Source organism: Chelonia mydas, chromosome 14 (genome assembly GCF_015237465.2).
Source record: "Chelonia mydas isolate rCheMyd1 chromosome 14, rCheMyd1.pri.v2, whole genome shotgun sequence".
NCBI lineage: Eukaryota > Metazoa > Chordata > Testudines > Cheloniidae > Chelonia > Chelonia mydas.
In genome coordinates, this window is record NC_051254.2 from 31,861,999 (window position 1) to 31,881,248 (window position 19,250).

At 46.1% G+C, this 19,250-nt stretch overlaps 3 protein-coding genes across 14 annotated transcripts in view; all 3 read left to right on the forward strand.

The window, feature by feature from the left end:
- Positions 1-19,250, forward strand: part of LOC114020077 (zinc finger protein 239) — a 479,276-nt gene that overhangs the window by 424,693 nt on the left and 35,333 nt on the right. The window lies entirely within an intron of this gene.
- The window catches only part of LOC102945825 (zinc finger protein 436), a 1,196,575-nt gene that overhangs the window by 215,073 nt on the left and 962,252 nt on the right, over positions 1-19,250 (forward strand). The window lies entirely within an intron of this gene.
- LOC114020073 (zinc finger protein 572) lies at positions 625-17,942 on the forward strand. Of its 7 annotated transcripts, none has more exons than XM_037913503.2 (4): positions 625-1,023; positions 5,352-5,483; positions 12,479-14,393; positions 15,068-17,942. In XM_037913503.2, exons 3-4 carry the CDS (start codon positions 12,641-12,643, stop codon positions 15,931-15,933), a joined length of 2,619 nt encoding a protein of 872 aa, XP_037769431.1. In that variant the 5' UTR covers positions 625-1,023; positions 5,352-5,483; positions 12,479-12,640; the 3' UTR covers positions 15,934-17,942. The 7 variants fall into 7 exon arrangements, with proteins under 7 accessions (XP_037769431.1, XP_037769430.1, XP_027680471.2 ...); XM_037913502.2 differs by having other exon boundaries at positions 639-1,023; positions 15,065-17,942; XM_027824670.3 differs by having other exon boundaries at positions 639-1,023; positions 12,707-14,393; positions 15,065-17,942.

Consider the following 19,250-nt stretch of genomic DNA (forward strand, 5'->3'; position numbering starts at 1 on the left):
CACTGGGCAGTGAATGGATCTGTGGGGGGAGGCTCTGGGCAGGGAGGTGCAGGGCACTGGGCAGTTGTGGGAGGGCTGTGGGGGGCACTGGGCAGTGAGAGGATCTGTGGGGGGGCTCTGGGCAGGGAGGTGCAGGGCACTGTGCAGTTGTGACGGTGAGGCTGTGGGGGGCACTGGGCAGTGAGTGGATCTGTGGGGGGGCTCTGGGCAGGGAGGTGCAGGGCATTGTGCAGTTGTGACGGTGAGGCTGTGGGGGTCACTGGGCAGTGAATGGATCTGTGGGGGGGGGGGGCTCTGGGCAGGGAGGTGCAGGGCACTGGGCAGTTGTGGGAGGGCTGTGGGGGGCACTGGGCAGTGAGAGGATCTGGGGGGGGGGGGGGTTCCGGTGGGTGAGGTATGCTGGACATAGTGGTCTGGGGAAGGGCACTGGGCATAGGGGTTTGTGGGGGTCTCGGGGCGGTGTGGCACTGTGCATAGAGGGTGAAAGGGGTGCTGGCAGGGGGGTGCATGGTGTGGCGTGGGCCCGCCCCCAAGGGGAAGAAGCACACCTGACCCTTCTGCACCCAACAGCTAACGCCCCCCACTCCCGAGGGCACAAAACCGCGACCTAGCCGGGACCCGGCCAGGATCCAGTTCTCTCTGCGGCCCCTGCACCAGAGAAACCTGCAAAGCCAGCCAGGCGCGGGGTCTGTGTCTCAGGGAAACGGGTCCCCCAGCAGGAAGTGCATTGTATTCACTGCCGTGTTAGGGCTGCTGCCTGCAGTCCGCTCTCGCCCTTGTGTCCCTTGCAAAAGCCTCCAGCTGCTGGGTTCCAGCGCCCTGGCTGTGCAAGGGAGAGGTTGATATCGAGGAAGCAACATACCCGCTGTTTCCCAACAAGACAGTCTAGTTCAGAGACCCCCCACCCTGCCCAGGACACCCTGACCGAGAAGATAGACCTTCCCCTCCCAAAAGAGCTGGGGGGCCCCACATCTGAGGGGGAAGGCCACCCCCACATTTCAGGGGGCACAGCCTAGAGCAAAGGTAAGCGAGTTTTTGCCATCACCTTCCAGATGGAATGAGGCGTCCTGGATAAACCTGTCCGCAGAGGGGGGAGGTTTATGCGAACCCCTGGGACTGAATTCTCTGCAGTCGCTGGTTAAACTGCCCCATGGTTAGGGTGTTAATTTAAAATGTGGGAGAGGGATGTTCAGTTCTGTGCTCTGCCTCAGACTGGGTGAAATGTTGGGAAAAATCACTTTGGCCCAGAGCCACAAAGGTTCTTTAGGTTCCTATTTTCCACTGATTTCAATGGATGCTGAAATATCTTTGTGGACCTGGGCTGGAGGGTACAGTTTTTCAAAGATGCCTAAGTCCTATTTTTAAAAATGTTGCAGGGCCCCTACTCTGCTCTTGGAAAGAGGTTCCTAAATCCAGACTGTAGGGAGGCACCTCCCAGTGCTTGGGATTCTCAGCTGCAAACCCTTTCTTGGCCTTCGGTGCCTATGCCATTTTAGCCAGGAAGAGGAAGCATTAAGCCCAGCATTTAGCCCAGTGGTCAGAGCGCTCACCTGGGATATAGAGGAGCCCTCATTCAAGTCCCTTCTCCATCTAATGTATCCTTATTGGAAGCATTACAATTAAAGGAATAAATAAATATAGCGTTCATGCCTTTTCCTCATTTTTAGAGAAAAATATGGTTTCTGTACATTTAGTGCAATTCTAAATCAAGTCTAGGTGTTCAAAGTCTTAATGACAGAAGAATAAAGTGCTAACCTGCATTCTTAGAGAAAATGAATTTTAATGCAATCAGTCCATTTCTAAATAGTCATTAAATAATTTACAAAATCTTAGGGCAGGTCTACACTTAAAACACTGCATTGGCACAGCTGCAGCACTTTAATGTAAAGACGCTCTACACTGATGGGAGAGAGCTCTCCTATCCACATAGTTAATGCACTTTCGGGAGAGGCAGTAGCTATGTCAATGAGAGATGCTCTCAACTGAGCGCTCTCAACGCTCATCAGCTGTGCACGTTAGCCCTGATGTTTCTGAATTCTCTTTCTTTCTTTCTCTGAAATTCTTGAAGATTATCCCTCTCAGATGTTGCCTTATTTTCTCACTAATAATACTCAAAATATAAAAATCTCAGATTATGGAGGGTTTTCTACCCTTTTAATCTGCAGCAATTTCCCCTTTGTTTTGGAGAGAAAGTGTTGCCCTGAGTTACTATCCCAGATGTGGGGAGAATGGCTGAAGAAGGGGAATAAGCTCCCTGCTAATCAACTTTCCCCCTCATATCTTAATTCCCCCTCCCTTTATGTACATTAAAATTGACTGATTTCCCCAAATGTAGTAAACATCACAGCTGGAAGCTTCCCCCTATTCAGTCTCTGATGCTCAGGGGACCTAAATATCACCTGAAGTTCCAGGAGAAGGACCATGGTCCACAGCTCCGTTCCTCAGGCACATAAGAATGGTCAGACCAAAGGTCCATCTAGCCCAGTATCCTGTCTTCCAACAGTGGCCAATGCCACTGAACAGAACAGTGAACAGAAGAGGCAATCATCAAGTGATCCAGTCCCTGTCGCCCATTCCCAGCTTCTGGCAAACAGAGGCGAGGGACAGCATCCCTGCCCATCTTAGAATATCAGGGTTGGAAGGGACCTCAGGAGGTCATCTAGTCCAACCCCCAGCTCAAAGCAGGACCAATCCCCAATTTTTGCCCCAGATCCCTCAATGGCCCCCTCAAGGATTGAACTCACACCCCTGTGTTTAGCAGGCCAATGCTCAAACCACGGAGCTATCCCTCCTCCACCAATAGCAATTGATGGACCTATCCTCCATGAATTTATCTAGTTCTTTTTTGAACCCTGTTATAGTCTTGGCCTTCACAACATCCTCTGGCAAGGAGTTCCACAGGTTGACTCTGCATTGTGTGCAAAAATACTGCCTTTTGTTTGTTTTAAACCTGCTGCCTATTAATTTCATTTGGTGATCCCTACTTTTTATGGTATGAGAGGGAGTAAATAACACTTCCTTATTTACTTTCGCCACCCCAGTCATGATTTTATAGACCTCTATCATATCCCCTCTTAGTTGTCTCTTTTCCAAGCTGAAAAATCCCAGTCTTATTAATCTCTCCTCATATGGTAGCCGTTCCATACCCCTAATCATTTTTGTTTCCTATTTCTGAACATTTTAAAATTCCAATATATCATTTTTGAGATGGGGCGACCACATCTGCATGCAGTATTCAAGATGTGGGCGTACCATGGATTTATATTTATATATGTCTCATTATCTATCACTTTCTTACTAATTCCCAACATTCTGTTCACTTTTTTGACTCTTACTGCATATTGAATGGATGTTTTCAGAGAACTATCCACAGTGACTCCAAGATCTCTTTCTTCAGCGGTAACAGCTAATTTAGACCCCATCATTGTATATGTATAGTTGGGATCATGTTTTCCAATTTGGATTACCTTGCATTTATCAACAATGATATAACAGTGGAGCCATGGACAGGTGGGGTAGAGCACATCTGGTCTGGAGATGGCACTTTCTCAGGAGCCCCTCCCTGGCTGCGGGACAAATCTGAGTGGGTTGGTGTTACTACCTGGTGCACGAAGTTGCAACACCATTCAGATGCGTTGTGTGTGCTAAAAGTTGTGGTTTCTGCAACAAAGTCGCAGCCTGTGATTTTTTTACCATCTTAACTATTATTTATTTAATTTCCCTTCAGATTCTGAATACTGATCTAAATTCCCCTTTAGTCACCCTTTTTTCCCCTAGTTATTGAATGATATAAAATCCCCTCACTTTTGTCTCTAGTTATTGACTATTAATATGAAATCTCCTCAGATTTTGCTGTTTTCCTTGTGATTGTCAGTCTGATTAAAAAAATCTCATACCTTGCCCCCTTTCCCACTAATTTTCAAAAGTTTACATAATATCCTCTCAGATTCCCCCACCTCCACCCCATACATAAACCTTTTGAACTGCAGGAATTTGTCTGTATTTTGGAAGGAAACTGTTACTGACGAAGACATACTGATAAGTGTGTTTTTAGGATTTTACTGCTTTAAAACAGGCTCAGGTTTAAAATCATGGAACATGCTTTGTGAGAAATATTCCACAAATTCACCGGATCTCGCTTGTTCTCTTTCCCCTGAGCAGGATTTCCAAGCCTGATGTGGTTTCCTGGTTTGAATGGGGTGAAAACCCATGGGTCGAAAAGGGACCCTGGCGGCTTTGGTCAGCGCTGCTGACCACTGTTAAAAGTCCGGTTGGAGGCTCAGCAGGGCTGGCAGGCTCCCTGCCCAGCTCTGCACTGCTCTCGGGAAGCAGCTGGCATGTCCAGCTCCCAGGTGGAGGGGCAGCCAGGGTGGCTCCGTGCGCTGCCCCCACCCCTCGCCCGCATACACAGCTCCCATTGGCCAGGTTAGGGCAGAGTTACGTAGCATGACTCATGAGTGCTCAGCTGGAGGCAGCTGTTGAGGGGTCGTGGCGCACACCTCTCCCGCTGCTGCCCTAGTCTCCTGCTCGCGCTCCTGTGGCTGGACTCAAGCTGCGGTGTGTGCCCCAGCGCTCTATCTCCCCGTCGCTGGCACCCAGGCGTTCAAGGTATCCCTGTATCTGAGCACTGCAAGGGGCTCTGGGAATGGGGCTGCTGGAGGGGAGGAGGACGAGACTGCCCCTCCCAGGGTCCTGTGGCCTGCAGGGACTCCTGTGCCGCCTCCCTGGTAGGGGCCTGCATCCTGTTGGCGCTGCGTGCCTCAGCCTCCTCCCAGCTCACCAGTGGGGCCCTTCTGGCCTCGGGCACCTGGCTCCTGCCAGTCCCGGGCCTGGTGCAGTGGTCTGGCCCTGCCTGGGTCTGGGGCCTATAGTGATTCTACGGGGTGCCCCTTGCCACCCTCTCTGTGTTTGTTAACCCCACTCACTTGCCCTCCGTGGCTGTGGCAGGCCAGGGAGCAAGCTAGAGGTTGGGGATGAGAATTAAGTAAGTGTCAAACCTATTTGTTAAAGCTGTAAAATTTCCAAAATGAACTACAGTATTCAAGCAATTAATGAAGCTCCTGTAGTTGCTGGAATGAAAAGCAAGTTCACTAGTTCCCAGATGTTCTCTCCTTAACTATTAAGGGCTCTATTTCCTCTAGCCACCACAGTATCTAATATTCTTAACTGAGATTTTCCTTTAGTGTTCAGACCATATAATTAAAAAAACATATTCAAACTTTAAATCCAATCAAGGATTTGGAAATCTCCCACCATTACTGAAATTGCCACATGTATTTACAAGTGATATTACAAAGTAAAAATCACAGCCAGATTATAAAAGTACACTAATTTAGCATTCATGTTCTTAGATACTACTTTGATGGGTGACACAGACAAAGATACGTAGCTACAGAGTGGAGAAGTCCAGCTCAAAGAACAGAATTATTCAGGCTGAATCATTCAGGATTTGGGTTTCTACATCTAAATTTGAGACAGCAAATGTAAGTAAAATTAATGTTCAAAAAGCTGTTTTTAGTACTGAAAGAGACTTTAATGTACAATCATGCATGATTAAGAAAATATACATGATCTTTAATAGCAACCTGGCTGAAGTACATATTGTGACAGAACAAGGATTTATATGAACTTGCAATATGTCAAGCATTTCTAATTTATTTGTGTTCTGCTTTTCTGATTTGAAAAACCATTGCAATCTACTTCAGAAGTTGTTGTTGCATCCATACTAGAGACCCAGTTTTTCACACAAAAAGCAAGCGACTGTACTATTTGTATAGGTTCTTCATATTATGAAAAATATTGTCTTACAAGTTCACAAATTTTTTTTTGATAAGTCATTAGTAATTGATATTTATGAGCTGCTTCTCCTCTCATTTCCACTGGTATAAATACAGAGTTGCTCCATCAAAATCAATGGAGCAGATCCTCAACTGGTGCAAATCAGTGGAGTTCTGGTTTTTGGTGTTTTTGTTTTGTTTTTTGTTTTGAGGTATGCTAGTTTACAGTAGCTGAGGATCTGGCCGAGCAGCATTATAACAATGTAATACCATTGTGACAGGAGAATCAAGCCCTTGAATGTAGTCAGCATTGACACTTAAAAATCTTCCCCCTTTTTTTTAAGCTATCAAGTACTATGAGATTGCATATAATTGCAAGGCCTGCTTAGCACAAGTATTCTTGGAGAATATCGTAGGAGGTATATAAAAGGATCAAGACTTCATTAAGATTAGATGCCTAAAGATGAAGTTAGACATTTTGAAAATCCCACCAGGTCAAGGGTATGAATCCAGCTGAGGTTACAGGCCAGTAAGTAGTCCCATTCGGTTCCATAAGAATATTCAGGTGAACAAGGGTTTGCAGCATTAGGCCCTAGGTTCAGTCCCACATTCTTGTTAAACTGGCACTCCCAGCAAAGAGAGAGAAGTGTGAATCAAGAGCAACAAGATACCTCATGGCTGGGAGGCTCCACTCCACAGTTGAGGCACATTGGTTAGAGCCACATGGAGAAGCTTGCACTGCTGTTGCTCCCCGGTCTGTTTGTTAGATCTACCTTTTGTCTAATATGTAGACTGTAAGATCTTTGGGGCAGGGACTGTATGTTATAGATGTGTACATTGCTTAGCACAATTGTCTGGTGTAAGTGCTACTGTAATACAAATAAATAATGTTTACAACATTACTTCAGTGTGTTGAGCACTTAAGGTGGAACCATATAGCACTTTTTATAAAAGGTATAACCTAGAAGATATGTCATTGGATTTAATCTAATTCTCTGCCCTCTATACAGCTAGGTTTTTTGCACTGGAATGGGTATACAGTGAGATTTGTGACTGATCCCCACGTAATAAAAATGTAATTACTCCAATATTTCAGATCAGAGAATAGTATCCTTTTATTTTTTCCAATATAAATTACTTTGTGGTAAAAAGCAATGAGTAGCAGCTTTGTATCAACTGAGTTGTGGAACAGATGACCTACATCAGTGGTTAATCTTGCTTCTTGATTAGTCTGAGCCCTAAAGCGCCTAACCTGTATTTTGCACTAAGGTAGATGTTTAATAGTAATGATAATTAGCTAGCAGAATGCAGTTTGATGTTGCTGAAATCTACCCAGGGCCATTTATAACCAAATTTACAGGTACTATTGTTTTCCTTTATCTGTTTGTATATAAGACCTTTAAAACATGGCTTTTTGTACAAAAATTGGACAGTTTTGTTAATTACTTTGATATTATGTGTATTTTCTCCATAGAATCCTAGAATATCAGGGTTGGAAGGGACCTCAGGAGGTCATCTAGTCCAACCCCCTGCTCAAAGCAGGACCAATCCCCAACTAAATCATCCCAGCCAGGGCTTTGTCAAGCCTGACCTTAAAAACTTCTAAGGAAGAAGATTCCACCACCTCCCTAGGTAACGCATTCCAGTGCTTCACCACCCTCCTAGTGAAAAAGTTTTTCCTAATATCCAACCTAAACTTCCCCCACTGCAACTTGAGACCATTACTCCTCGTTGTCATCTGCTACCACTGAGAACAGTCTAGATCCATCCTCTTTGGAACCCCCTTTCAGGTAGTTGAAAGCAGCTATCAAATCCCCCTTCGTTCTTCTCTTCCGCAGACTAAACAAACCCAGTTCCCTCAGCCTCTCCTCATAACTCATGTGTTCCAGTCCCCTAATCATTTTTGTTGCCCTTCGCTGGACATTTTCCAGTTTTTCCACATCCTTCTTGTAGTGTGGGGCCCAAAATTGGACACAGTACTCCAGATGAGGCCTCACCAATGTTGAATAGAGGGGAACGATCACGTCCCTCGATCTGCTGGCAATGCCCCTACTTATACATCCCAAAATGCCATTGGCCTTCTTGGCAACAAGGGCACCCTGTTGACTCATATCCAGCTTCTCATCCAGTGTAACCCCTAGGTCCTTTTCTGCAGAACTGCTGCCTACCCATTTGGTCCCTAGTCTGTAGCGGTGCATGGGATTCTTCCGTCCTAAGTGCAGGACTCTGCACTTGTCCTTGTTGAACCTCATCAGATTTCTTTTGGCCCAATCCTCTAATTTGTCTAGGGCCCTCTGTATCCTATCCCTACCCTCCAGCATATCTACCTCTCCTTCCAGTTTAGTGTCATCTGCAAACTTGCTGATGGTGCAATCCACACCATCCTCCAGATCATTTATGAAGATATTGAACAAAACCGGCCCGAGGACCGACCCTTGGGGCACTCCACTTGATACCGGCTGCCAACTAGACATGGAGCCATTGATCACTACCCGTTGAGCCCGAAAATCTAGCCAGCTTTCTATCCACCTTATAGTCAATTCATCCAGCCCATACTTCTTTAACTTGCTGGCAAGAATACTGTGGGAGACCGTGTCAAAAGCTTTGCTAAAGTCAAAGAACAACACGTCCACCGCTTTCCCCTCATCCACAGAGCCAGTTATCTCATCATAGAAGGCAATTAGATTAGTCAGGCATGACTGTCCCTTGGTGAATCCATGCTGACTGTTCCTGATCACTTTCCTCTCCACAAAGTGCTTTAGATTTGATTTCTTGAGGACCTGTTCCATGATTTTTCCAGGGACTGAGGTGAGGCTGACTGGCCTGTAGTTCCCAGGATCCTCCTTCTTCCCTTTTTTAAAGATGGGCACTACATTAGCCTTTTTCCAGTCGTCCGGGACCTCCCCCTATCACCATGAGTTTTCAAAGATAATGGCCAATGGCTCTGCAATCACATCCGCCAATTCCTTTAGCACCCTCGGATGCAGCGCATCTGGCCCCATGGACTTGTGCACGTCCGGCTTTTCTAAATAGTCCCGAACCACTTCTTTCTCCACAGAGGGCTGGTCACCTCCTCCCCATGCTGTGCTGCCCAGTGCAGTAGTCTGGGAGCTAACCTTGTTCGTGAAGACAGAGGCAAAAAAAGCATTGAGTACATTAGCTTTTTCCACATCCTCTGTCACTAGGTTGCCTCCCTCATTCAGTAAGGGGCCCGCACTTTCCTTGACTGACTTCTTGTTGCTAACATACCTGAAAAAACCCTTCTTGTTACTCGTAACATCTCTTGCTAGGTGCAACTCTAGGTGTGATTTGGCCTTCCTGATTTCACTCCTGCATGCCCGAGCAATATTTTTATACTCTTCCCTGGTCATTTGTCCAATCTTCCACTTCTTGTAAGCTTCTTTTTTGTGTTTAAGATCAGCAAGGATTTCACTGTTAAGCCAAGCTGATCGCCTGCCTTATTTACTATTCTTTCTATACATCGGGATGGTTTGTCCCTGAAACCTCAATAAGGATGCTTTAAAATACAGCCAGCTCTCCTGGACTCCTTTCCCCCTCATGTTATTCTCCCAGGGGATCCTGCCCATCAGTTCCCTGAGGTTGTCAAAGTCTGCTTTTCTGAAGTCCAGGGTCCGTATTCTGCTGCTCTCCTTTCTTCCCTGTGTCAGGATCCTGAACTCGTCCGCCTCATGGTCACTGCCTCCCAGGTTCCCATCCACTTTTGCTTCCCCTACTAATTCTTCCCGGTTTGTGAGCAGCAGGTCAAGAAGAGCTGTGATCCTAGTTGGTTCTTCCAGCACTTGCAGCAGGAAGTTGTCCCCTACATTTTCCAAAAACTTCCTGGATTGCCTGTGCACCGCTGTATTGCTCTCCCAGCAGATATCAGGGTGATTGAAGTCTCCCATGAGAACCAGGGCCTGCGATCTAGTAACTTCCATTAGTTACCGGAAGAAAGCGTCGTCCACCTCATCCCCCTGGTCCGGTGGTCTATAGCAGACTCCCACCATGACATCACCCTTGTTGCTCACACTTCTAAACTTAATCCAGAGACACTCAGGTTTTTCTGCAGTTTCATACCAGAGCTGTGAGCAGTCATACTGCTCTCTTACATACAATGCAACTCCCCCACCTTTTCTGCCCTGCCTGTCCTTCCTGAGCAGTTTATATCCATCCATGACATAACTCCAATCATGTGAGTTATCCCACCAAGTCTCTGTTATTCCAATCACATCATAATTCCTTGACTGTGCCAGGACTTCCAGTTCTCCCTGCTTGTTTCCCAGGCTTCTTGCATTTGTGTATAGGCACTTGAGATAACTCGCTGATCGTCCCATTTTCTCAGTTTGAGGCAGGAGCCCTCCCCTCTCGTGCTCTCCTGCTCTTGCTTCCTCCCGGTATCCCACTTCCCCACTTACCTCAGGGCTTTGGTCTCCTTCCCCTGGTGAACCTAGTTGAAAGCCCTCCTCACTAGGTTAGCCAGCCTGCTTGCGAAGATGCTCTTCCCTCTCTTCATTAAGTGGAGCCCGTCTCTGCCTAGCACTCCTCCTTCTTGGAACACCGTCCCATGGTCAAAGAATCCAAAGCCTTCTCTCCGACACCACCTGCGTAGCCATTCGTTGACTTCCACGATTCGATGGTCTGTACCCAGGCCTTTTCCTTCCATGGGGAGGATGGACGAGAACACCACTTGCGCCTCAAACTCCTTTATCCTTCTTCCCAGAGCCACGTAGTCTGCAGTGATCCGCTCAAGGTCATTCTTGGCAGTATCATTGGTGCCCACGTGGAGAAGCAGGAAGGGGTAGCGATCCGAGGTCTTGATGAGTCTTGGCAGTCTCTCCGTCACATTGTGAATCCTAGCTCCTGGCAAGCAACAGACTTCTCAGTTTTCCCGGTCGGGGCGGCAGATAGATGACTCAGTGCCCCTGAGGAGAGAGTCCCTGACCACCACCCCCCACCTTCTTCTCTTGGGAGCGCTGGTCATGGAACCCCCATCCCTAGGACAGTGCATCTCATGCCTTCCAATCGGCGGAGTCTCCTTCCGTTCCCTTCTCTCAGATGTATCATCTAGTCCACTCTCCACATTAGTACCTGTGGAGAGAACATGAAAACGGTTGCTTACCTGTGTCTGCGTTGCTGATACATGGACGCTTCCCTTTCTTCTTCTGGAGGTCACATGCTGCCAAATTGCTTCACCATCCTCCTGTCCCCGCTGCACAGCCTGCTCTGAATCTTCAGAACCTTGTGCCCGTAGAAGCATATCCTGACGTCTGTCCAGGAAATCTTCAGTTTCTCTTATGCAACTCAGGGTCAATCCTTGTTTCTCCAGACCTTGAACCTTCTCTTCCAATATGGAGACCAGCTTGCACTTTGTACAGACAAAGTCGCTTCTGTACTCTGGAAGAAAGACAAACATCGGACATCCAGCGCAGGTCACAACAGCTGAACAGTCCCCATCCATACTACCTTCCTTCTATGAGCTTCCTCAGGAGTTGTCGTGACTATTCAGAGAAGCCGGCAAGATGCAAGCCGCAGTGGGTTCTCCCAAGGCGAACTCCTCTGTTAGCCTCTCTGCTGTTCACTGCTCAGCTGGTTTGCAGCTGACTGGCTTTTTATAACAGTCAGGCCCACTCAAGGCTCACCTGGAATAAAGCACTCCAAATTCACACTTTTCAAACAACCAGTCAAGCACAAGGTCAGACTGTCAAACTGTCCCCACAACAGACATTCAGATACTCACCAACACAGCCTCCCTAATGCAGCCCTTAGCGTACCTCCTCTCAGGCAGATGCCAGGCAAACTCCCTCTGTTAGCCTCTCTGCTGTTCGCTGCTCCAGTTACATTGTGTCCTCTTTTGTACGACATTTAGCAATAAACACTCTTCTGGTAGAAGATCCAAATCCTATAAATTAAGGGCTGCCCTCATGCCAGATTGTGCAAGTAAACCACCGTTTTTGGTATGGTTACAAGTCTCAAGGTCACTTGGCACCCATAAAAATAGCACTGCCCATCACCAATATGGTGATATTTTGAGATGATGTGACAATGTAAACATCAGGACATGACGAGGACCATTGAAAATTCTCATCTTACAACTATACGGCAGTTTGATATTTTTTAAACTATGCCCTGCTCTCTTCTGGGTGGGTTTTTTATTGTCTTAAAGATTAAAACAAAATTCTGAATATATTATCTTAATACAGTTGACTTAATATATCAACATGTTACTTCCTTGTTTTGTTAATCTGGAGAGTAGCTGGTATCAAATGTAAATTATATTTTTATCTTATAGCTTTCACATCATTTTGCCATGGCTTAATAAAACTGCACTAACCGTGAAAATTGTAAGCATGTGGTTTTATGTTTGATGTGCTAGCTGCAGCAGTTCATGCTGTTCCCAGGATGGTGCTAATTGAACTGCTGCAAATATAGAGATTTCCTTGCAGAATTAGATGTTACACAAGCTGGTCAAAACACCTATGTTAACTTTAGCTCCACTGAAAACAGAAAAATATAATATAATACAATATAATATGCCCAATTTTAAGGGGACCTCTGCAGTCAGAAGTATTGACCGGAGACCAAAAGTCCGGTTACCATAATTTTCTATAGTTTTCTAGCGTCCTGTAACTAATAAAACCTGAAATTAGCATAATATGTCTGTCAAAAATATATTTGATTGAATCTTTGAATAACTTTTTCAGTGCACAGCCACAGGCAGTGGGGAGCAACTGGCCTTTAAAGAGTTAAGAGCCTAGCCAGCAGGCATCAACAGTCATCTACCTAGTTAGTGTTGCCACATCCACAGTGGACACTGTTTTATCTATCGGCTAAACTGTGCTGCAGTCAGACTAGGGCGAGGTGAAATGGCAGAACCTGAAAAGCAAAAGATTCAAAGCTTGTCCAGTACAATCGATAAATTCTTTTTAAAGGCTGATACCTCCGAAGAACAACACATATGCATGGCTGAATTGCTTTTAACATACCACGGAGTTAAACACCACCACAGCTACCATTCTCAAGACTGTGGAAATAAACTGTACCCCTCCATTTTCACTGATTCCAAGATCGCCTCCAAAATTCACTGTGGAAGGAGAAAAGCGGAGGCTTTGATTGAGACTGTATTAGCCCCCCATTCATTGAAACTGGCTGTGCAAGACATTGGATCAACATCGTTCTCAATAGTGACAGGTGCTTCTAATAAAGGGAACACAAAATTATTCCCAGTTGCTGTCCGCTACTTTAATAAGGATAAGGGAAGCTGCACGTGTATCATAGACTTTTTTGAGGATGCAGATGAGACATCAGAGGCAATTGCAAACAACTTACAAAGTTGTCTTCAAAATGCCAGTCTGATACATAATAAAATTGTGGCATATGGAGCAGACAACGCATCTGTCAATTTTGGAAAACAAAAGTCTGTTTTGGTGCACCTAAAACGAATGTTGGATTTACCAAACCTTGTACCAGGGTACTGCAGTGCTCACATAGTGCACAATACAGTGAAACATGGCTTGAAAATGCTCTCTTATGATGTAGAGAACTTGGTCATCAAGGTTTTCAGTGAATTCTCGTCCTGTGCAAAGAATATTAGTGAACTTAAAGAGTTCCTTGACTTCATGGAGACAGAATATTCAGAAATCTTATGCCATGTACCTACACATTTTTTGACCCTTTTCACTGCCGTCGACAGGTTGCTGAAGAATTGGCCTGCACTCAAGTCTTACTTTGTGAGCAAAGGAGAGGAAACAGTGAGCTGCGCAATATGGGCCTTTCTTTCTGAGCAGGAGGACGCAGTATCCGATGATGACATTATTACACTTCCCGAGCTGTACATCTACTTTGTGCACAACATTATGAGCCATTTTAACCACGCCATAAAGGTTCTTGAAAGTGATTACATTCAGGTAACTGAACTGTATGCTATATTCAGCAAACTGAGAAGAGAGATTCAGATTCGACAAGAGCAAGGCTTCTATGGATACAAGGTGACACAGTTCTTGAAGAAACTGCCGCCTAACGAGCAGAATAAATTTGTTGGAGATGCCCAACGGGTTTACACACGCATGCTACAGTACCTGGAAAAGTGGTTTGATTTCAGCGAAAACTCTTTCTATATGTTGTGTGCGCCACTCAATCTGGACGGACCTCTTGAACTAGACAAACTGTGTGCTTTGACTACAAACTTGGACATTCAAGTGGACGGAGATGAACTATTTACAGAAATGTGCACATTGAATGATGTGCTACCAACCCTAAAGAGTTTGACAAATGATCCTGAATTGACATTGTGTCAGGAGCAACAAGAGCGCCATCATCGAATCAATGTCTCTGAGGTATGGGTAGAATTCTTTAAGCACTGGGAGGCCCCAAACTTACTTAAAATTGTGCAGCATGTGCTTGCTATACCACCCAGCAACGCATTTGTGGAACGCGTTTTCAGTGTTATGAAGAACTTGTGGACTGATGAAAGGAATCGGCTCCAAGTGGACCTGGTGAAAGCTGAGCTATTCGTGCACTTCAACTATAAAATGACATGTGCCGAGTTTGCTGGATTTTTGAAGACAGAAGCAGCTAAAGAGCTTGTGGTGGCAGCAAGAAAAGAACAGAAGTATAAATGTAAGTAGTTTTAATTGCCACTCTCATTAAAACTGTTTTTGTTTAATTTTGTTTGCATCTTCTTTACACTTCAGAAGAAGTTAAGAGTTTTTAATTTTACAGTAGTGTTTAAAATCTCTCCCTGGTGAGGTGAAGGGTATTTGAATCACACATTCCATCTCCCACATTCAAACTGTTGCAGCTCCTGCCTTCTCCTGGTGCCTGCTTGCGCCTTGCAGTGAAAATGAGCAGGTGTGGAGAGCGAGCGACAGAGGGAGGGGGGATGGAGTGAGCAGGGGTGGGGCCTTAGGGAAAGGGTGAGGCCTGAGGGCGGGGCCTCGGGACAGGGGGTGGGGCAAGGGTGTTGGGTTTTCCGCAATTAGAAAATTGGCAACCCTACTTCTAAAGTCCCCCAGGGTCTGCTTCATCTTAGCCAGGTCAGAGTTGTTCCTAGAACTCTAGACACTTGGCAGTAGCTCCCTCTCCCCTGACCTCCCTACCTCTGATTGTTCAGATGGGATATGGTGTCCAGATTTGTCCCCTTCTCTCTCTCCCTTGGGAAAGGGTTTGGGGAGGATTCTGTTCCTGATTTTTCAGTTTCTCCAATGCTATTTGGGTTTGTTTCTCTCCTTTCCCCCTCCAGTGCAGGGAATGACTCATGTTTGGACTCTCTCTCTCTCTCTCTGTCCCAGCAGGTGAGGGGATGATTGAGAATGTGGAAGAGAATCCTCAGCAGGAAGATCCTGAGCAAGTTGAAACTCATGTTACATTATTAGAAAGAGCTGAAGCGATTGTGTCCTGGAGTCCAGAGCATGGAAAAGCTAGTGGGTATCAGCACCGGCCAGAGAGACAGCAGGGAACTCAGCCAGGGAAGAACGTGGGTAAATCCATTCAATGTGAAGGTGGTTTGAAAAATCTTAGTAAAAACATGATGCACCAGAGGCTCTCCAAAGGGGAGGGAAAAAACACATGCACCGAGTGTGGGAAAAGCTTCAGTCGGAGTTTACACCTTATTATACATCGCAGAACCCACACAGGACAAAGACCTCTTAAATGTCTTCAGTGTGGGAAAAGCTTTATTGACAACCCAACCCTGAAAGTACATCAGAGAATCCACATGGGAGAAAAACCCTATAAGTGCCCTGACTGTGGGAAAAGCTTCAGTGAGAGACCACACCTTATTGGCCACCAGAAAATCCACACAGAAGCAAAAACTTTCATATGCTCTCAGTGTGGGGAAACCCTCTGTAACTGGTCAACCTTTCTTAGACATGAGAGAATCCACACCGGAGAGAGATCTAAACCTTATAACTGCCTCGAGTGTGGGGAGAACTTCCGTGATAGGTCGGGTCTTAGTAGGCATCAGAGAATTCACACAGGAGAGAAACCCTATAACTGCCTGGACTGTGGAGAAAGCTTCAGTCGGCGCTCAAACCTTACCAGGCACCAAAAAGTTCACACTGGGGAGAGACCCTATAAGTGCCTCAAGTGTGGGAAAAGCTTCAGTCGGAGATCAACCCGCAGTAGACATCTGAGAACCCATTGGGGAGAAAGTGAATAAATGCCCTGACGAGGGCTGGCTGAAGTGAATTACACTGAAGCAGTTGCACCACTACAGCTAAAGCTGAGACTAGCTTCCTTTTTAACTGCCAGTTTTTCTGTGTGCTCTAAAATCCACATGTGGACTTGGATTGTCTTGAAAATTGCTGTGCCTCATCTGGGCCAGGGGCAGAGCTAGTGATGGGAGGTTGTAGTCATTTGGTCTAGGGGTTCCTCAGATACAGCTCCCCCAATAAGGAGCTGCTTTTACTATTCAGATAGCTCTGAAACCCTATGCAAATTTAACCCCCATGAAAAGCAGGAAATATAACATTAGAGAACATGCTACCCCCACAACATAACCTTAACTCTGCCCTCTTTGAGTGAAGTCCCAACGTACCAATAACACACATTAGCCCTCTACCTTTACAGATGCTACAGAACACTTAAGGAATCGAGCACCAATGAGCAGTGTAGGACAAAGTCTGCCACCTTCTCTTGATAGGAAAGACTCTGGTGTAGGTCAGGCCTAGTGAGCAGCTGCCACTTACACTCAAAAACCAAACCTGCTCCACACAAACCACCCCAGAATTGCAAAGTGTTCCCATGCCTTCACCCCTGCACTGAGGATTCCTTGAGACATGGCTTTCACTGACCCCGCAGTAAGCCCTGGAGATCCCATGACATATGCCACCAGATTGCTGACAGTCTCCATGGCTATACTCCCTTGTGCATTTCTACTGACACAGCCTACAGAATTCAGCACTGCAGTGAACCATAACTGATCCTTTTAAAGTACACCTGCACCTCTTCTCATATCACAGTGACAGTTCTGCCAGCCTGCTCCAGCTAATCTCTTCACCATTCAACACAGCTATGCCTCACACAGTGAAGGGAGACGAGTGCATGCAGATGAATTCTAGGATTCAAATCTGTGGAATACAACACAAGCAATGGTACATTTTCTTAGTCCTTCATATCTGCTTATTATGGCAACACAGTTACTGAACCATTCTCACTGGCTATTGCCAGCTCTAAGGGGGCAGAGTTAAGGTTGCATTGTGGGAATGACATTTACCTTAATTTCTTAGTTTTTAGAGGTGTAAGTTTAGCTACTCTCCACATTGTGGAAGGGCACAAGGCAGTGCTGGGCAACCTTAGCTCTGCATTAACTAAAGTTTTGGACAGTTAATATATTTGCTGATTCCACAAATGACATCACCGTTTGACTTTTCAGTATCTGGTTTCCCGTCTCTGGTGTTAGGAGACAGTAGTCAGCTCCCATCTGCTCAGCCCTCCTCTGGCTCTGCCTGGTTTAGCAAAGAAGCCCTGATCACCCTCCACTCTGCTGCCATCCATCTCTGTCTCAGCTGGAATCTTCTATCTCATCTTACCTGGTTCCCCAGCCAGCGTCCTGTGGACTGGGTATCTGAGGTACCTTTCATACCCTTTATTCATAAAGACGCCCAGGGACCTGAGGCGATCCAGTATGAAGGGACCAGGAGAGATGGATGATGGGCAGGAAAGAGCCTGTGTTTGAGCACAGGGGGATGGGAACCAAGGGATTGAGTGTGTGAATCAGTGAGTGATGGTGAGAGCGCTGAGACTGGAGAACTTGCTGCACTAGCTGAGCACAGCTTATCATTACAAAGAGGAGCTGTAGCCGTAGCCAACATCCAGAGAAGAAGCTAAGACGGTATTTGCCCAGCCACAGATGGCTCACAATTACAGTCTGAAGGATCTGGCAGCCCTGTAGCTGCCAACGACTTGGAGAGAGACGGGCATTCAGCTCAGGGAGTTCAGTCATAGCCCTAAAGCGCTCTCTCATGGTCGCAACATTTGGTTAAGACCCCATCAGAGTGCAGTGAACTCAAGGGGAAATTAACGAATTGCCGGTGGTTCTGCCTAATGAAGAAATTTCAAGAGCAATTAGAGAGCAGTTCCAAAGTAATCCTCTGCATTTGGGGTTAGCAACATGGTGTCCCGGTGGGTCTGCGTGTATGTGTATGTGTGTGTGTGTGTGTGTGTGTGTGTGTGTGAAAAACAGGATCTGGATTATATAAATTGATGGGGAGATAATTTTGACATTTAAATAAAACAGTTATTGTCCCATTTCTTTTCAGTCCCTCACTATAGAAAACGATCACCAGCAACAGTTAATTTCTTTTAATTGGAATCAGCCCGATTAACCTTCTAAGGATGCGTATAAATGATGTGCACATGACTGGTGATGCCTTTCTCCAAATAGAGGGTAGGGCTTAGTGAGGCTCTTGTGTGATAACAAGCTGGTCACAGGGAATTCACTGAGTGGAGTTATTCTTTGATGCACAGGGCCTGTTTTGGGTGACATTTTGCCCCCTCTACTCTGGGTAGTCCCTCTCCCAGAACCATCTTCCGGCCATTTCTTTTATTTCTCTTTATGCTTCATTCTGGTGAAGAAAACCTGCAGATACAGACACATCTGGAATCTGCTTCTTCAGTTCTAAACCCATCTGTGAGAGGAGCCGGGATTGCTCATTCCAGCCATGCAGCCCTTGGGATTCACACCCAGATTTCTCACCTCCTACCTACCTCCTCTCTGCCCTTCTTCCCACATCCTGCCAGAGCTTCCCCTGCTGTCTCAGACCCCTCCCATCGAATGCTTTCCAGCCCCCCTAGGGATAAAATGATTCACCGCAATCCCCACCTTGGTCTCCTATTGCCGTGGCTGCTGCTACCACGTATCCTCTGAATTCCCCCCTTTGCCTTGCTGTCCCCCAGGTCTGACCCCAAAATACCACAGCTGGGACCTTCCTCTTTGAAAATCCCCTGCTTCTGTCTTCTAAGATTAAGTTCCAGGGCCTGGTCCCGCTGTGACAGGTTGCCCCACTTAGAATGCCACCTGAGGTGCTGAGATACCACAGAGCCTGCCTGTTATGTCAGCCTGGGCAGCTTTTTTACTTGTCTTGCTGAACCAGGCTATTGAGCCTCCTCCAGAACACATGCAGGCAGGGCCACACCCAACTGCAGAACGAAACAGACACTGAGATCAGTTCTGGGAAGGCTCAGCTTAAGGGACTTGCCCCAGCACTCAGGTGTCCACCTCCCTTGAGTGCAGACCCAAAGGTATATTATGAAATCCGCCTCCTCCCTCAATGTGGAAGAAGGTATGCATAGCCCTTACCCCCCACCCTCTCCCAATTGTGAATTGTACAAAGGGGGTTATATTATAAACAAAAAATAAGTTTATTAACTATAAAAAGTGAGTTTTAAATGAATATAAGAGATAACAGACAGAACAAAGCCGATTACTGAGCAAATAAAACAAAATACAGAAGCTAAGCTCAATATACTTAAGAA

Coding starts and splice junctions, on each gene's coding strand:
- LOC114020073 (XM_037913502.2), top strand. CDS start 12,641: ATGGCAGAACCTGAAAAGCAAAAGATTCAAAGCTTGTCCAGTACAATC. Junction 14,394..15,064: donor AAAAGAACAGAAGTATAAAT/GTAAGTAGTTTT, acceptor TCTCTGTCCCAG/CAGGTGAGGGGATGATTGAG.